The sequence below is a fragment of the Corvus kubaryi genome, unplaced genomic scaffold (genome assembly GCF_017639235.1).
Source record: "Corvus kubaryi isolate FWS band 111438036 unplaced genomic scaffold, C.kubaryi_AGA036_p1.0 133, whole genome shotgun sequence".
Classification (NCBI taxonomy): Eukaryota; Metazoa; Chordata; class Aves; order Passeriformes; family Corvidae; genus Corvus; species Corvus kubaryi.
In genome coordinates, this window is record NW_024580667.1 from 11,182,718 (window position 1) to 11,195,825 (window position 13,108).

At 41.8% G+C, this 13,108-nt stretch overlaps 1 protein-coding gene across 10 annotated transcripts in view; it reads right to left on the reverse strand.

Moving 5' to 3' along the window:
* CNKSR2 (connector enhancer of kinase suppressor of Ras 2) overlaps positions 1-13,108 on the reverse strand; it is a 208,689-nt gene that overhangs the window by 7,661 nt on the left and 187,920 nt on the right. Inside the window, exon 21 of one of the 10 annotated variants that reach the window (XM_042036478.1) lies at positions 7,419-9,520. The exons of 8 other annotated variants lie outside the window; for them this stretch is intronic. In XM_042036478.1, coding sequence (XP_041892412.1) covers positions 9,516-9,520 — 5 coding nt within the window. In that variant the 3' untranslated portion in view covers positions 7,419-9,515. Of the gene's footprint in view, positions 1-7,418; positions 10,242-13,108 lie in introns of those variants that run through there. One more of the 10 variants, XM_042036463.1, reaches the window with a different exon arrangement.

Consider the following 13,108-nt stretch of genomic DNA (forward strand, 5'->3'; position numbering starts at 1 on the left):
AATAAAATAGAAATGAGATGCTTTTCTCTTTCTTGGAATTTTCTTATTAAAACATTTAATAGGCTAAAGGGCAAAAGATTCAGTAGCTGAATACTTAGAGAGTAGTTAAAATCTCCTGTGGTCTTGATTTTTATGCTTTCTTAAGAAGTCCATGCAGCAATGAGGTCAGAAGTTTGGGATCTCTCTATCAGTTCCTATTGCTGAATGCTGATGTCCATCAGTCTGACAGCTGTGGAAGGGGAGTGATTTGCTAAAGGGCAAAGGGAAAAAAAACCTTCTGGTCTGACACAGGAGTATTTGACATGTTTCTCTCTCTCTCTCCTTCTCATCTCTTGCTATTCAAGGCAAAAAAGATCTTTCCTCAGGTGTCTCTTCCCCAGCAGGACTGCCCAAGGTTGTACCCTGAGGGGATTAGTACAGGCATGGCTTGCTGAAGAAGCAGGCCAGCCCTCTGACTCTGCACCATCTGAATTTACTTTGCTAGAGTGACCTAGAGCCTGGACTGGTAACCAGCCACCACATCCGGGCTTGCCATCAAAAATCCATGGCTTCCTAAAACACAAAAGCTCCCACCAAGACAAAGGACAGCATTTGAGTTCAACCCTAAGGTTCATTACTGAATGACAAGTGCCTTTAATGAACCTGGATGGCCCCTGTGAGTATAAACCCTGTGCCAGGGGGCTTGTCCTTCCCTCCCTCCCTGCACTCTGGCCTGGGATCTGCATGGCTGGTGCTCCTCAGGGCTCATCCTCTGGGACAAGCAGCCACCACTAAACATGGGCTTCAGAGTGACTGCGGACACCGGACTTCTACCCTCGCCCAGATGGGAACAGCTCTGAGACCACACAGGAAAGGCACAGGACTGTGGGGGCAGGACACAGGCTGGGTTAGGCAGCAGAACCCTGACAGAAGGTTTCTGGAACACATCAGCACATCACGTCCACACGGCTGGGGCTGCCTCCCCCAGACTCTGTCACTGACTTGGTGATGTCACTACCGGCAGCTCATCAAAAATGGGACAGGATTTCCTAAAAAGGAAAGAGGAGAGAAGAAAAACAGGTCCCTTAAATGCCTTGCTGCTGCTGAGGCTGGGGAAGCTCTAAAGAGGGCAAGATGCCTTGGTCCACCCATGGTGGGAGAGAGGGCAGTGGGCGTCACGCAAACACATCCCAAGCCCTTAATATTTTCCGGAGAAATGCTGAAGGTGGTGCTGCTGCTCTCAATGGCTCTCAGTAGGCGGGAATGAGATTACACACACATCTCCCCTCCCTCAGCCTTCTGCTAGAGCCTTTGATTGATTTCCTGTAGGTGTTGGTGAAACCCTTGGCACCATAAAGCATCTGAGGTATTCTGTTAGATATAGAGCAGAGCTTAAAACATATTTTCTTTTTTTAAATTGATGGACTTGTATGCAAGTCATGCTATTACAGCATGGCTGTCTTGTTAAGGAAGAATAAGACCTCTGGTAATGTGTTTAAGTAGAAAATGTGGTTTAATAGAATTTGCAGGTGACCTCAGAGCAGCAGCCAACACAACAGCTGTTTTTCACACTCATTTGGCTGCTGAGTCACGGGTTGCATCTTTCGTGTTTCTCTGAATGCACTGCCAGGTCACTGTTTACACATACTGCTGAAAAGCAGGGTCTCTTCTCTGAAGCGGTGATTTTGTCCCCTGCCCCACACAAGCCTGAACAACTCTGTAACTCAGGAGCAGAAATAAAGCTGCAGAAACTGCAACACATGGGATCTAAATCTGGTGGGAACCCGATCTTCCAAAAGCAAGAATACACAGGCACTGAATTTTGTAACAAAGCAGCTCCTGCTGTCTTCAAGTGAATGCAAAGCCATTTGCATTCAATTCTGCAGATAAAGAATACATCAGTCTAGTAAATGTTGTGCTATTATTTTGCACTATTCTGCTTTCCACAGGAAAAGTTTCTGAACGTTTTGTACTTTGCCCTCTCTTCTTACAATGCAGTAAATATTTGTAACTACTTTTACATTTTCTCAGGAGAGAGAGATGAAGATTATGGCTGGGTAGGTGAAACTCCAAGAGGTCAGGAACCGTTTGGGTTCTTGGCATTCAGGAAAAACTGGTGGGATTTCTCATATTGTGTTGTCATTTGTTGTTGAAAAGAGAATGCACCAAGCTCTGTGATGTACTAAGTGTAACCACCTCCTGCCTCTGTTAGGCAATTCATCTTTCCATTATTTCCCTCTTATAAACCAAGATCATAAGAGCATAAGGTACTGATGTGAAAAGTGACCAGAGAGAAAGTTACCATTGGTATTTACACGGATCAAGAGATGATTAGTCCACAGAAACTGATGATTCAGGAAGACGGTACTGAATTAGAACCCTGTAGAAGGTCACCACTGCAACCCAGGTGGCTAACACACTGCTCTCTGGACACAGAGAATCTCTAGGCACACACTTCTCATAAATCTGCTCTAAATATATGGAATAACCTCCAGCAGTTTTAAGTGGAGGTGCCTGCACTTCTGTGATTCACTTTTCTGTTAAAGCTCAAGCTGCCAAAATCTTGCATGGTTTGCATCTTTCACTGAGGTACCAAAGGAGCCCGTGGTTTCACCTGGGGCTATGAGTGAACAGAACTGCCTATGTAAGGACAGTTAATAAATTTTGTCACCTACCCTGCTGACAAGGTCATATTTTTCAAGGATCAAAGCTCTTCATTGGGGCCCCTTTGGTCTTTGCCAGCGCCTCCAGACACCACCCAGGCTCAATCCCGTTGCCTTTAGACTTCTCATCCTGACTGATGGACACCACTACCACCCTGATGGAATTCTCCATTTTCCTATTATCCTCTTTTCTGTTGGCTACCTTTACTGCTTAGTGACGCACTTTCCTTTGCTGTGCAACTCCTCTCACACACGCCCACTCCTCTCCTTGCAATCAGGCCTGCATTGGAACAGAAGTACCACCCTCTGCAAATCCCCAGAAAGCCAAGCTGCTGCAAAGTCTGTGACAGAAACAAACAAGGCAAAGTCAGACTGAAATCCCCAGGCTCCACTGAAATTTAAACTCCCATTTTCACTCCTTTTGGTGAGCTCACTCCCTCTGGCAGAGGGACCAGCTAAGCTCAGCTTTCTCAGGATCTTAAAGAGGCAATTTTGTTAGAATACATCACTAATTACATTATTAAACAGCTGCCATGTTATTTCCCCCCTACAAATCCCAAAGATCTGCTTCCAGTTTGAGAGCTACACCTTTTTGCTTCCCGTTTTGTGCAGGGGAGGCACCTACCTCAAGTATCCCAGAGACTTTCTGCGAGTGGCAGTAAATACTCCCCCAAAACAAGAAGCATCCCAGGCCTCTGGGAAACGGTCTCAAGTTAGATAAAGCAGCCTTGGATGCACAAACCTCTGGGTGTTTTTTTTTTCTTTGCCTTCTTGACCCTGATGTGTCTATGTTGGCAAAAGACACACTGGTCTGCCACAAGCCAACTAATAACTGATACAATCCCAGTAGCAACAAAGCATTTGTGATCTTCCTGTGCCACAGCATGTTCTCTCTGCCATGTCTAACAACAGGGACTATCAAACCTTGCCTGGTCCTGCAGTAGTTTCACTGATAGGATGGTAGAGCAGCACACAGATGCCTGCTGACCTCTTGGGAAGGTGGGAGCCTCCTGCAGCAAACTCTCCAGCCCCGGCTCAGGCTGTGCCAACAGGCAGGCAAGGGCTGTGGCCACAGCGTGCAACAGCCTGACCGAGCTTGTAAACCCCAGGGAACAGTTAGGAGAGGGACTGAAGGAATCCCCTAGATACAAGGGGGAAAAGTAGAAGGATGAAAGGAGAGTGGATGTGGATTTTAGCAGTGTTGTAGGGGAGAGGAGGAAAGAAATCCTCCAAAGAAGCAGTTGGTTTCGCAGTGCAAGGCTTAAATCCATTTTTGCTGCTGCTCAGGTTCATCATTAAGAGTCCAAACTGCCCAAGAGAGACATACCCAAATGCTTGTAACACAGAGATACAGGAATTAATAATTTTTTACACTGTTTAGATGACTGGCTGGCAGACTAAGGTATGCATTTCTTTTCCCCCACCAACTACAAACAAAAAGAAACAAAACGGTGAAATCGATGTAAGGCTTCCAGGGAGATGTTGCCCACACAGCTGTGGCTGTGCATGAGGTCACTCCTGCACAGGTATGGGGGGAGCTACAATAACATGGAAAGTCAGCTCCTGGTAGGAAAATGTTACAAGCCACATCCCTAATTACTGAGAAAAGGAAGAAGCAACACAGTATTTAAGCCTGGCATGGTACAGCAGGCAGGAGGTGCAATAAAATGCAGGTCTACGTGGAAACAGCTGCTAATCATCTGCTCTGGGTAAGATAGAACAGATTTCCCTTTTAAAGTACAAGTAGAAACCTATGATATGTCCTATGCCACTTTAAAATCAAAGCCTGACTGGATATGTGAATACACCTGTAAAAACACACACACACGAGCATACTAATGTTTTCTACAAGTGAAGAAAAGTTTAAGCAAGCTGATTTAAAACTAAATTAAAACTAAAACAGGGGCTTCTTGTGCAGCACCTGGTCTCCGCAACCCCTTCCCTCTGGTACTGCTTCCCTTTCCCTGCCTTTTTCTGATTCACTTAATCCTCTGTCCTTCCTGTCCCTGTGTATGTGAAAGTGCAGAATTTTCCCAAAAGTCTTGAATCAAGGAAGGGAGGAACATTGTTTAAAAACAAGCTTTGATCATTGTGTTTGGTGAAATAATGGTAGCTGGAGGATCATTAAATTTTAAATTTATTGTATTTATTTTTTTGTATTTATTCAATGCAGGTATTAAATCTGGATTTTATACCATCATTTCCTCTAAAGTGGAAGTATTTTTGGGTTACCAGGATGGTTGTACACAGTTTCTATTCTCTCCTATTACGCAAACCTGCAGACAAAAAAAGGTATTCCCTAGAGAGGCTGCTCACTGAAAGCACCAACACAACAGAGTCCTGCACTTGCTGGAATTTTCCACCCAATGGTACCAAGGCTGCTGCTCCTCTCACATGCAGGAACATCTTGAAATAAAGTGAACTGTGCAGGCAAGTGGAAAACTCAACTCCCACATGATAGATTTCTGAAGGTATTTCAGGCATTTGCACTACAACCAAGTTCAATATCACAAGGAGGTAGGTACCATCTTTTAAAAGATCTAGCCCTAGCCTTTTTAAGGCCTGACAGATGCCAAGCCTTTGCTGTGACACCAAAGGTTTAATTGTTTTGTGAACTATTTATGGCACTAGCAGTTTTCCTTTTGGGTCAGTAGATCCCTGTGAATCTCTTTTCCACTGGTCACCTTTCTGGGGATGTCTGAAGGACAAGCTGCCTGCACCCTGCCATGGCCCTGTGAGCCCCCAGTGCCCTGCTGGCTGCAGTGTGAGCTGGCAGGCAGGAGCATGTTTACATGTTCAACCTCCAGCCTTCATGGGACACCTGAGCTGGTCTTGCTCTGAGTCTCACACCCACCTCAGGCACCTCTCTTCAGCTTCCCACACAACTGGAATTGCTTACTAAAACCAGCTGACACTAAACTCAGCATAAGGAAAAACCCTCGATGCCTCTCCCTGCAGATCTGCATTGTTGAGCTGACAGTAACATTCAGCCATTTTTGCCATCCACTCAGCAGTGAGGGACAGGTGCCAGCTCACAGTTACTGTGTGAGTGAGAAGGGACACACAGAGGGAACAACCAGCTCGTTCTGTTCGTGCTGCCTCTTGACAGCTCTTGCACACCTCAAATAAGCATCTGCAGCTCCCCCTTTGCTCACAGTCCTGCTGTTTCATGAGGTTATATTGGTGGGCTGTGATTTCGGAGAAGCCGTAAGAATGAAGTCACTCCGAAGCTTCCCAAAGTAAAGGAATTCTGATCGGTGGCAGAAGTTTTCCACAGTAGGGTTGTAGTTGCAGCCTTCCTTGGTTTTGGATGTGGTATTCTACTCATTAAGCTGCCTATGAAGACACCAGTTTAACCTTAATCTGCTGATTTTAGTGACTCTTTGGGAGAATTTTACACAATGAAATAGGATATCCTGACATTTTTCTGTGCCACACACTGATATAAGTGCTGTTTAATTTTACCACAAGCTACCAATGCTGAAGTGAAATAAGCAGACCAATCACATTTTGATGGTACACTTTCCCTTGGGCCCTGCAGTTCAAAAACAATGGAAAACTTGTATTTATGAGGAAAGCTAGGTGCTGGAGCAAACTGGGAAAAATTGCTAGACATGTGGGGATTCTGTAACTTTTTATCAGGATGAGGAGTTCCCTACAAAAAATAATTCCCAAGTAATACATAGAAGCAATTACTCCTTGAAGAAAATATTTTTACAAACCTAAGCTGTTGCAGCACTCAAAGTTGTAAAAGGTTAAGTGATAAATGATATGGACCCAGCGACATTACTCACCAGTCAGAATCAAGCCACAGTCACACTCGCACAACTGCAGCGCCTGTCAGGGTTTATGGGGTTGATATCTGAAAGCAAGCCCCAGCAGATGGGGGTCATGTTCCTGGCGAGCAACACCCACCCGGAAAATGAACTCTACTTCAGGCTACATCCCAAGTTGCTTATTTGTATGAAAATGTAGCACTGAGAGTAAAGTTTTCCAAAACACTTGCATCACTGAGGAATTGCAATCTTACTTTCAATATGGGAGAAACATGGAAAATTAGTGGGCAGGAGCCTGGTTAATTGAATCTCTGCCTCAGTTTCCTATGTAAGACACTGTGGTCTGCTGGGGAAGCACCTCCTGAGGTTTTTCTGAAAGGGGCCTGAAATACTTCCCAAAATGTTACCCCAGAAGATGTCTTTATTCAGATATTCAGATTTATTACTGGATTTATAATTCCACGTTATGATAGCTGCACTGATTAGATTCCAACCTAATTAAGCTGCACCCTGATTTACATCTTATTTATGCAGGCCACAACACTGCCAAGTATTAGGCACCCCCTGTCAGCTGCTGAATTCCCATCACACCCCCATGGTCTGTAAGCACTGCACAGAGTTCAAAGTACCTTTCAGAACAACAGCTCTTGCTGCAATGACAGAAATGCAGTAATACCATGTGGCTTTTCTAGACATCATTCATGTCATCAGATGTCAGAATGAACTTGTGAACACGTATGAACCTCAGCATAAAGTGCTCTCAAAACTGGCATGAGAGTGGTCACAGCAGAAAGGTCCATTTCCCATCTGTTGGGCACAATGTGTTTGCCACAAAAGAAAGAAGAGAAAGGAATTGAACGTCAGCCCTGACAGACAATGGTTATGCAAAAGCAAGACCGAAAATTTGCTGGCTTATTTCCTTTATTAAGCCCAAAGTAACACCTTTAAAAAATCCTGACTTCATGAATAAATCAAATGCCTTCATTAAAGAAACATTTACTGCCATTTTCTATACTTTATTTTAAGGCATACAGAAAAATATTTAACAAATGTGTATGCAATTAAATGCCAGGGACTGCTAATTACAGCCCTTCTGAATGCCTCTGCAAAACAAAGATACTCAATACAATATGTTAGAAAGGGTGGGGAAAAGAAAGAGAGGAAGCTGAAGACAATCTAATACACATTAGTGCAGATAAATGCTGGCCTTTGGCTACGAGCAGCAAATAAGCCATCAGTGTAACCCCAAATGGCAGCCAAAGGACAATTCAGAGTCACATCCTTGCTTCCGCTTCTCTAATTCATTTCCAAAACATTTCACCTCTAACTAATTATGGAATTTAATGACAGAATGTAAAGGACTGGCTGGGGTTGCAGGCCATTCCAACAAGGCTTTAATGACATATCCTTCAGGTTGCAGAATCTTTATGTACTTAGCAGTGATTTATCATCCCTGGCAGAGGCAGGTACTTCAAAGGCAACCTTATATAAAAAATAAATTCTGCCTTTGCCAAGCATTGGAAAGAGCACTAAATTAAATTTTAAAATCAATTCCTACAGACAAACTCAGTGGGTTTGTCTATCTGGCCAACAGGCAAAAATTTATGACAGTACGGTTTTGTAATCAATAATAGCAATACAGTGCATGTTTCTGATTAGAAAAAATTAAAGATGCCAAAACCAACATTGTTAAATATTTAGGCTGTTTTGTGACAGTCCCATTAAGCAGAAACATAAAACATGCATTTTGATGAATTTCCAACTAGTTTATGTCATACTGTACTTTTTATTTTTCAAAAAAGAATATTAAAACTATTATAAGCTTTGTCACCTGCTGTAAGGCAGAATGATGTAATTTTATTCACTGCACATTTCCTGTTTGTGAGGCAAAAAAGCATAATTTACTTCTTTATAAAAGGGAAATATATATATAACTATATATATATAATTTTATTGGTATTAACATAATGCAATACCATACATTGAGCAAACAGAAAGAAAACATTTCAAAATACATTTTTTAAAAGTATCTCCCTGTAAGATAGTAAGAAATATCAAGTAATTAGCATTAACATTATTACAATACACCCTTAGCCAAATATATTAAGGAAAATCCACATTCTAATCACAGAGATAGAGGCAAACATCAACCCATAGGGGACTCAGAACATAATGATAAATACAATATCTGAATCTACTCTGAGTGACATCCAGACAAATACTGGCCCCAAAACAGCCCTCTGGAGTCTGGGTGTTATACAGAGAATACTTTGTGCCTGCTTGGCCAGGCAGCATCACTCACATGTTTTAGTCCTAGAAGATAAAGAGGAATTGAAGAGTTTAACTGCAGAGTCTAATAAATCTCAGCGTGAGGTATCTTCTCCGTCATCCAAACGAGTGCCAGTGTACCCTCTGGGAATTCATTACAAACCATTAGATAAATGGAAGTCTCTGAAAGGTCTGTACATACCTCCACTTGACAGAATACACTTAGTTTAGCATGACACAGTAAGGAAACTTCCTTCACTAATGTGAAGCACGCTTAAATGACACGACTCTGTCCGGTTGGCCTGAATGGGTTCACTGGAGTTCAGTACAAGCAATGGGAAATTACAGTTACCATGGCTGAATCCCTCTTTAATTCCTCGAGGTGTGCAGAACAAAACTGAGTGACATCAAAGCCCTTCCCCTGCCAAGACCCTCTTCCCCTTCCGTTCTCCCGTGCGGGGGGCAGTATTTTCTGCAAATGTGCTCCATGTAGACTGGATCTGACTTTGTGCCTAGTCCCATTGTGGAAAGGGTGCATTCTTCAAAAGACTGGCCATGCCCTTTGACACCTTCCTGGAGGCCTCATATTCAGGCATGTGGTTGTCTATGCTTTAACAGGTCTGTTCTCTGTTATAAACATCAAAGTTATTCAAGAAGAACTGACTTTCTGAACGGAGGCCATTAGGTTGCTTGCAAGAGGCTGAAGTTGAGTCTCCGTCGTGCCAATTCTCTAATGATAAGTTTATCAACCTTTGAGTCCAATCGGTTCAGTGCCAAGAGATGTGGATCCCATTTGACATGGAGAGGTGCTATCAACTCTCGCAGTGTATTAGCCTAATATGATAAAGCAGTGATACAATATGTTGAAAGATTGGTGATGTGCCGTTATTTCCATATCATATTAGTAAATTAGAAATATTATCATGCAAACAAGAGCAAATAGCAAGTCTGGCATACAGTAGCAGCACTACAGAGCCTTTCTAATCTGCATGCAGCTATGCTCGTGAGGACAGAGACATGGCACTGTTCTGCTATTACACCTCACTCCATTAAAATATCCATCCCTGATGCAAAAGAGGTATTTAGGGCAGAAAGTTATATATTCTCTTTTTGTAGATATGTTTTCAAAAAGAAAAAAGAACAGAACAAAGACCAATTAAAAAAACCCCAAACAACCCACAAATAAAACAAGAGAACAATACACATCCTAACCAACTTGGTAGGTTTTCTCCATGTTGAAGACACATTAGCTCATTTGGAAGCACTGGGAAAGGGTCACATGAATGAGGAGAATGGAAGCAAAGAATGTGCCCCAAATCCACCAAACGTGCTACAAACACAGAAAAATATCCTGGTGGCAACTTATGCGTGAACTAGAAAAAGAGGTGGCACAACACAATCTGGCTCCTTTCGTTCTCCTAGCTGACAGTCCAGCGTTGTGCAATGTTGGGTGAAGGATAAGATACAGAGCTAGGAGATCATGTGATTTTGCAACCACACTGACATTACACACTTCCATAAGCTAGGGCTTGAGAACTCGAGAATCTTTGTGGACCTGTGTTAGCAAAGAAAAGAGAAAGAGAGAGGTGGAATAAACAGCATACAGCTAAATTGTTTACTTAGAGTTTCTGTGTGGAAATGCAGTCTCTGCACAGGCAGTTTCAAAAGCCTGGCTGCTCTCAGTGCATTCCTTATTCTATTGTCTACTACACTAAATTGTAATAAAAAACTAAACTCCATGGATCTTAACACCCATTGTCATTTTGAATCCCAGATATGAAATAGCTGGGGGATGTTTTGTTGTTAAAAAAAAAACACTTTGGGAAAGAGTTCAACTGTGCATAATGTAAAGGTGTACAACAAACTCATTCCAATTTAACTGGTGAGATTTGTTTAACTCCTGTTAAAGAGATTTTTTTTTCCAAAAGACAGGATGGAAAGGAAGGAAAATATCAAGTATTGCCATTTTTATTCTTGAGCATATCACAAACGGTCTGGGAAGCAGAAAAGAAATGTTGTCCCAGTGACAGAAAACACAAGGTAGAAAGAATCCCAGATTGGAAACATTGGTGCCATTTACTCCACACATGGCAGCAATTGGAAAATGAGTTTCAGAGAGCCAGAGGGTGAGCAATGCTATACAGAACTCAAACCCAGTTCAGCCTCTTCTCTATTGCTGAGATTTCCTGGGACTCTGTGCGTCAACAAGGCAAGGAGGAAGAAGAAGTGTGAGGAAAACAGTTTATATATATATAACTAAATTCTAAGTATAGCAGTCAAGAGAATATTTTACATAACCTATTGTTTAAAAGAAAAACCATTTGATCCCACAACCAAAATGAAAAAAACCCAAACCCAACCCCCCAAACCAAACCCCAAACCCCTGACAAACAAAAGGCCAAACTAGCACATTTCAGGACTCATGGGGTTGAGGAAAGGGAGACTTTGTACAGTACATAAGGGGATGTTTTTCACATTTTATCCTGTTTTATACTACAAACAGTGGTAGCATTGAAAATAAGAGTCTTGGGTTTATTTGGAAAAAGACACTAAGTGAAAGAGGATACTGCTGCCTCATAGGTATCACTCCTGCAGCTTCAGGAGATCCTGTCACCTTATGGCTGTTGTTCATACAGCTTAATCACTAAGAATTCAGAAAGTTTGGTTTCAAAGGTCAGGCTTTGGCAAAAGAAACTTCCCTTTTTGTGAAACAAGGTGGCTGTGAAATAAAGGAGGGTTACTGGAGTTAAGGTAAGGGCATTGTCTAGCAGGTGTCTATACCCAGCTCTTCCTCACACCCAGCTGAGTCCCGCTGGGACACGTCCTCTGGGTCTGTGGAAGAACTGTGCTACCCTCAACACATGGTGGGACAGGACTTGTGTTATGTACATAAAATTCAACTAAATTTTGCACTAGAAGACTATTTCTGAAAAAAACCTGCAAGTAAGACACACTTTCGTAAAGACTGTTCAGTAATATTGCTAAGGTTTGATTATATAAATTATCAAACACTGGTCATTTTTCACTGTCCCAGTTTGGATTAGTCACTGTGCATGAACATCCTTTCATTAACCTCTTGTGGTAAGTTGTAGCATATACTGTCCTATTTATCTTAATGTGAATATAATTATCAGGCATTAGGGGGGCTTTTCTAAATAGATTTTCAATATCACTTACTGATAGTAACTAAGCATTTAGAAAATCTGCTTTTTAGTTGTAAAATTATTTTTCCTTATCCTTACAAACCCCACATTTTCCTTTCTGTATCAATAACATTAGCAAAACTATTTATGTAAAAAATCTCCAGCATATGGTTTTCTTTCTAGGTAAGGGTTTTAAAATTTGTTTTAAAGGAGAACAAATACAAATAACAAAGAACGAATAACGTGCTTTCGGATGGATACTTATCGACACTACAACTTATGAAACTCATGAGACTTGCAAACATTTTGAAAAGTAAACCAACTGCCATTCACATACAAAAATGAATGTGACCCTGTGAATACAGTGAAGTGAACTTACTGCATTTATCAACCAAATTATGTTTGCATTATGAAAAGAATTTTATGGCAAATGACTTCCCCAGAGTGGTTACAGACACAAAACTGCCTGCTGCAAATCCCTGCCTATTCCTTCAGTTGATGTGGTCATGTGGGATGTGAGGAATCTTACGTCTGAGCAAACCTGCCGCAGTAGGAGGTACTTTACCCACCTAAAGTGGCGGAGACAGAATGCACCTAGGCTGGGACCAACCCACCAAGCAGGAGCAAAAGGATGCTCTGCACACCTTTCCAGGCCAAGTGTCAAAAGCCAATAAAAATGTAAGCAAAGGGGAAGAGAAAGTTCTCTGGAGAAATGTTTGAGAGTCACAATCAATAAGGTCTCAAAATGGCTCTCACACAAGAAGTCCTATTTAAGGAAAGGAGCACAGAAGGTGATACAAGTCTTTCTCTTTGAGACTGATTTATAAATAAATTTTTAAGGCACAGCAGCAGTCACTAATGAGAAGGTAGAAAGTTAGGGTTTTCCCTTTGATGTGTTTTTTTAAATAAAAAGCACAAGATTTTACCACTGCCACTTGAGAGTAAAAAACCCCACTTTCTTATGAATCTTCACATTATATATTTTGCCTAAACAGACTACAAGATACCTGGTTATTAAACGGTATGTTTATGATAAATGTTCTTTTCAAAAAAGGGTTAGGTTGAATAACAGCAGGTTAATAAACTTACTTTTTAAATACATACTGAAACTTTAGAAATAGAAATTTCAGACTTCCCTTCCATAGTGACAATCAGTAAACCTGTACCTGCCTTTTGAAGATCTACCCTTTCCTTAGTTTGTATCCTATTTTGTGTACATATTTCTACATCTGTCTGCATACTCAAGAGAGAAGAACTTTGACTGGAAGTCCTTACCTAC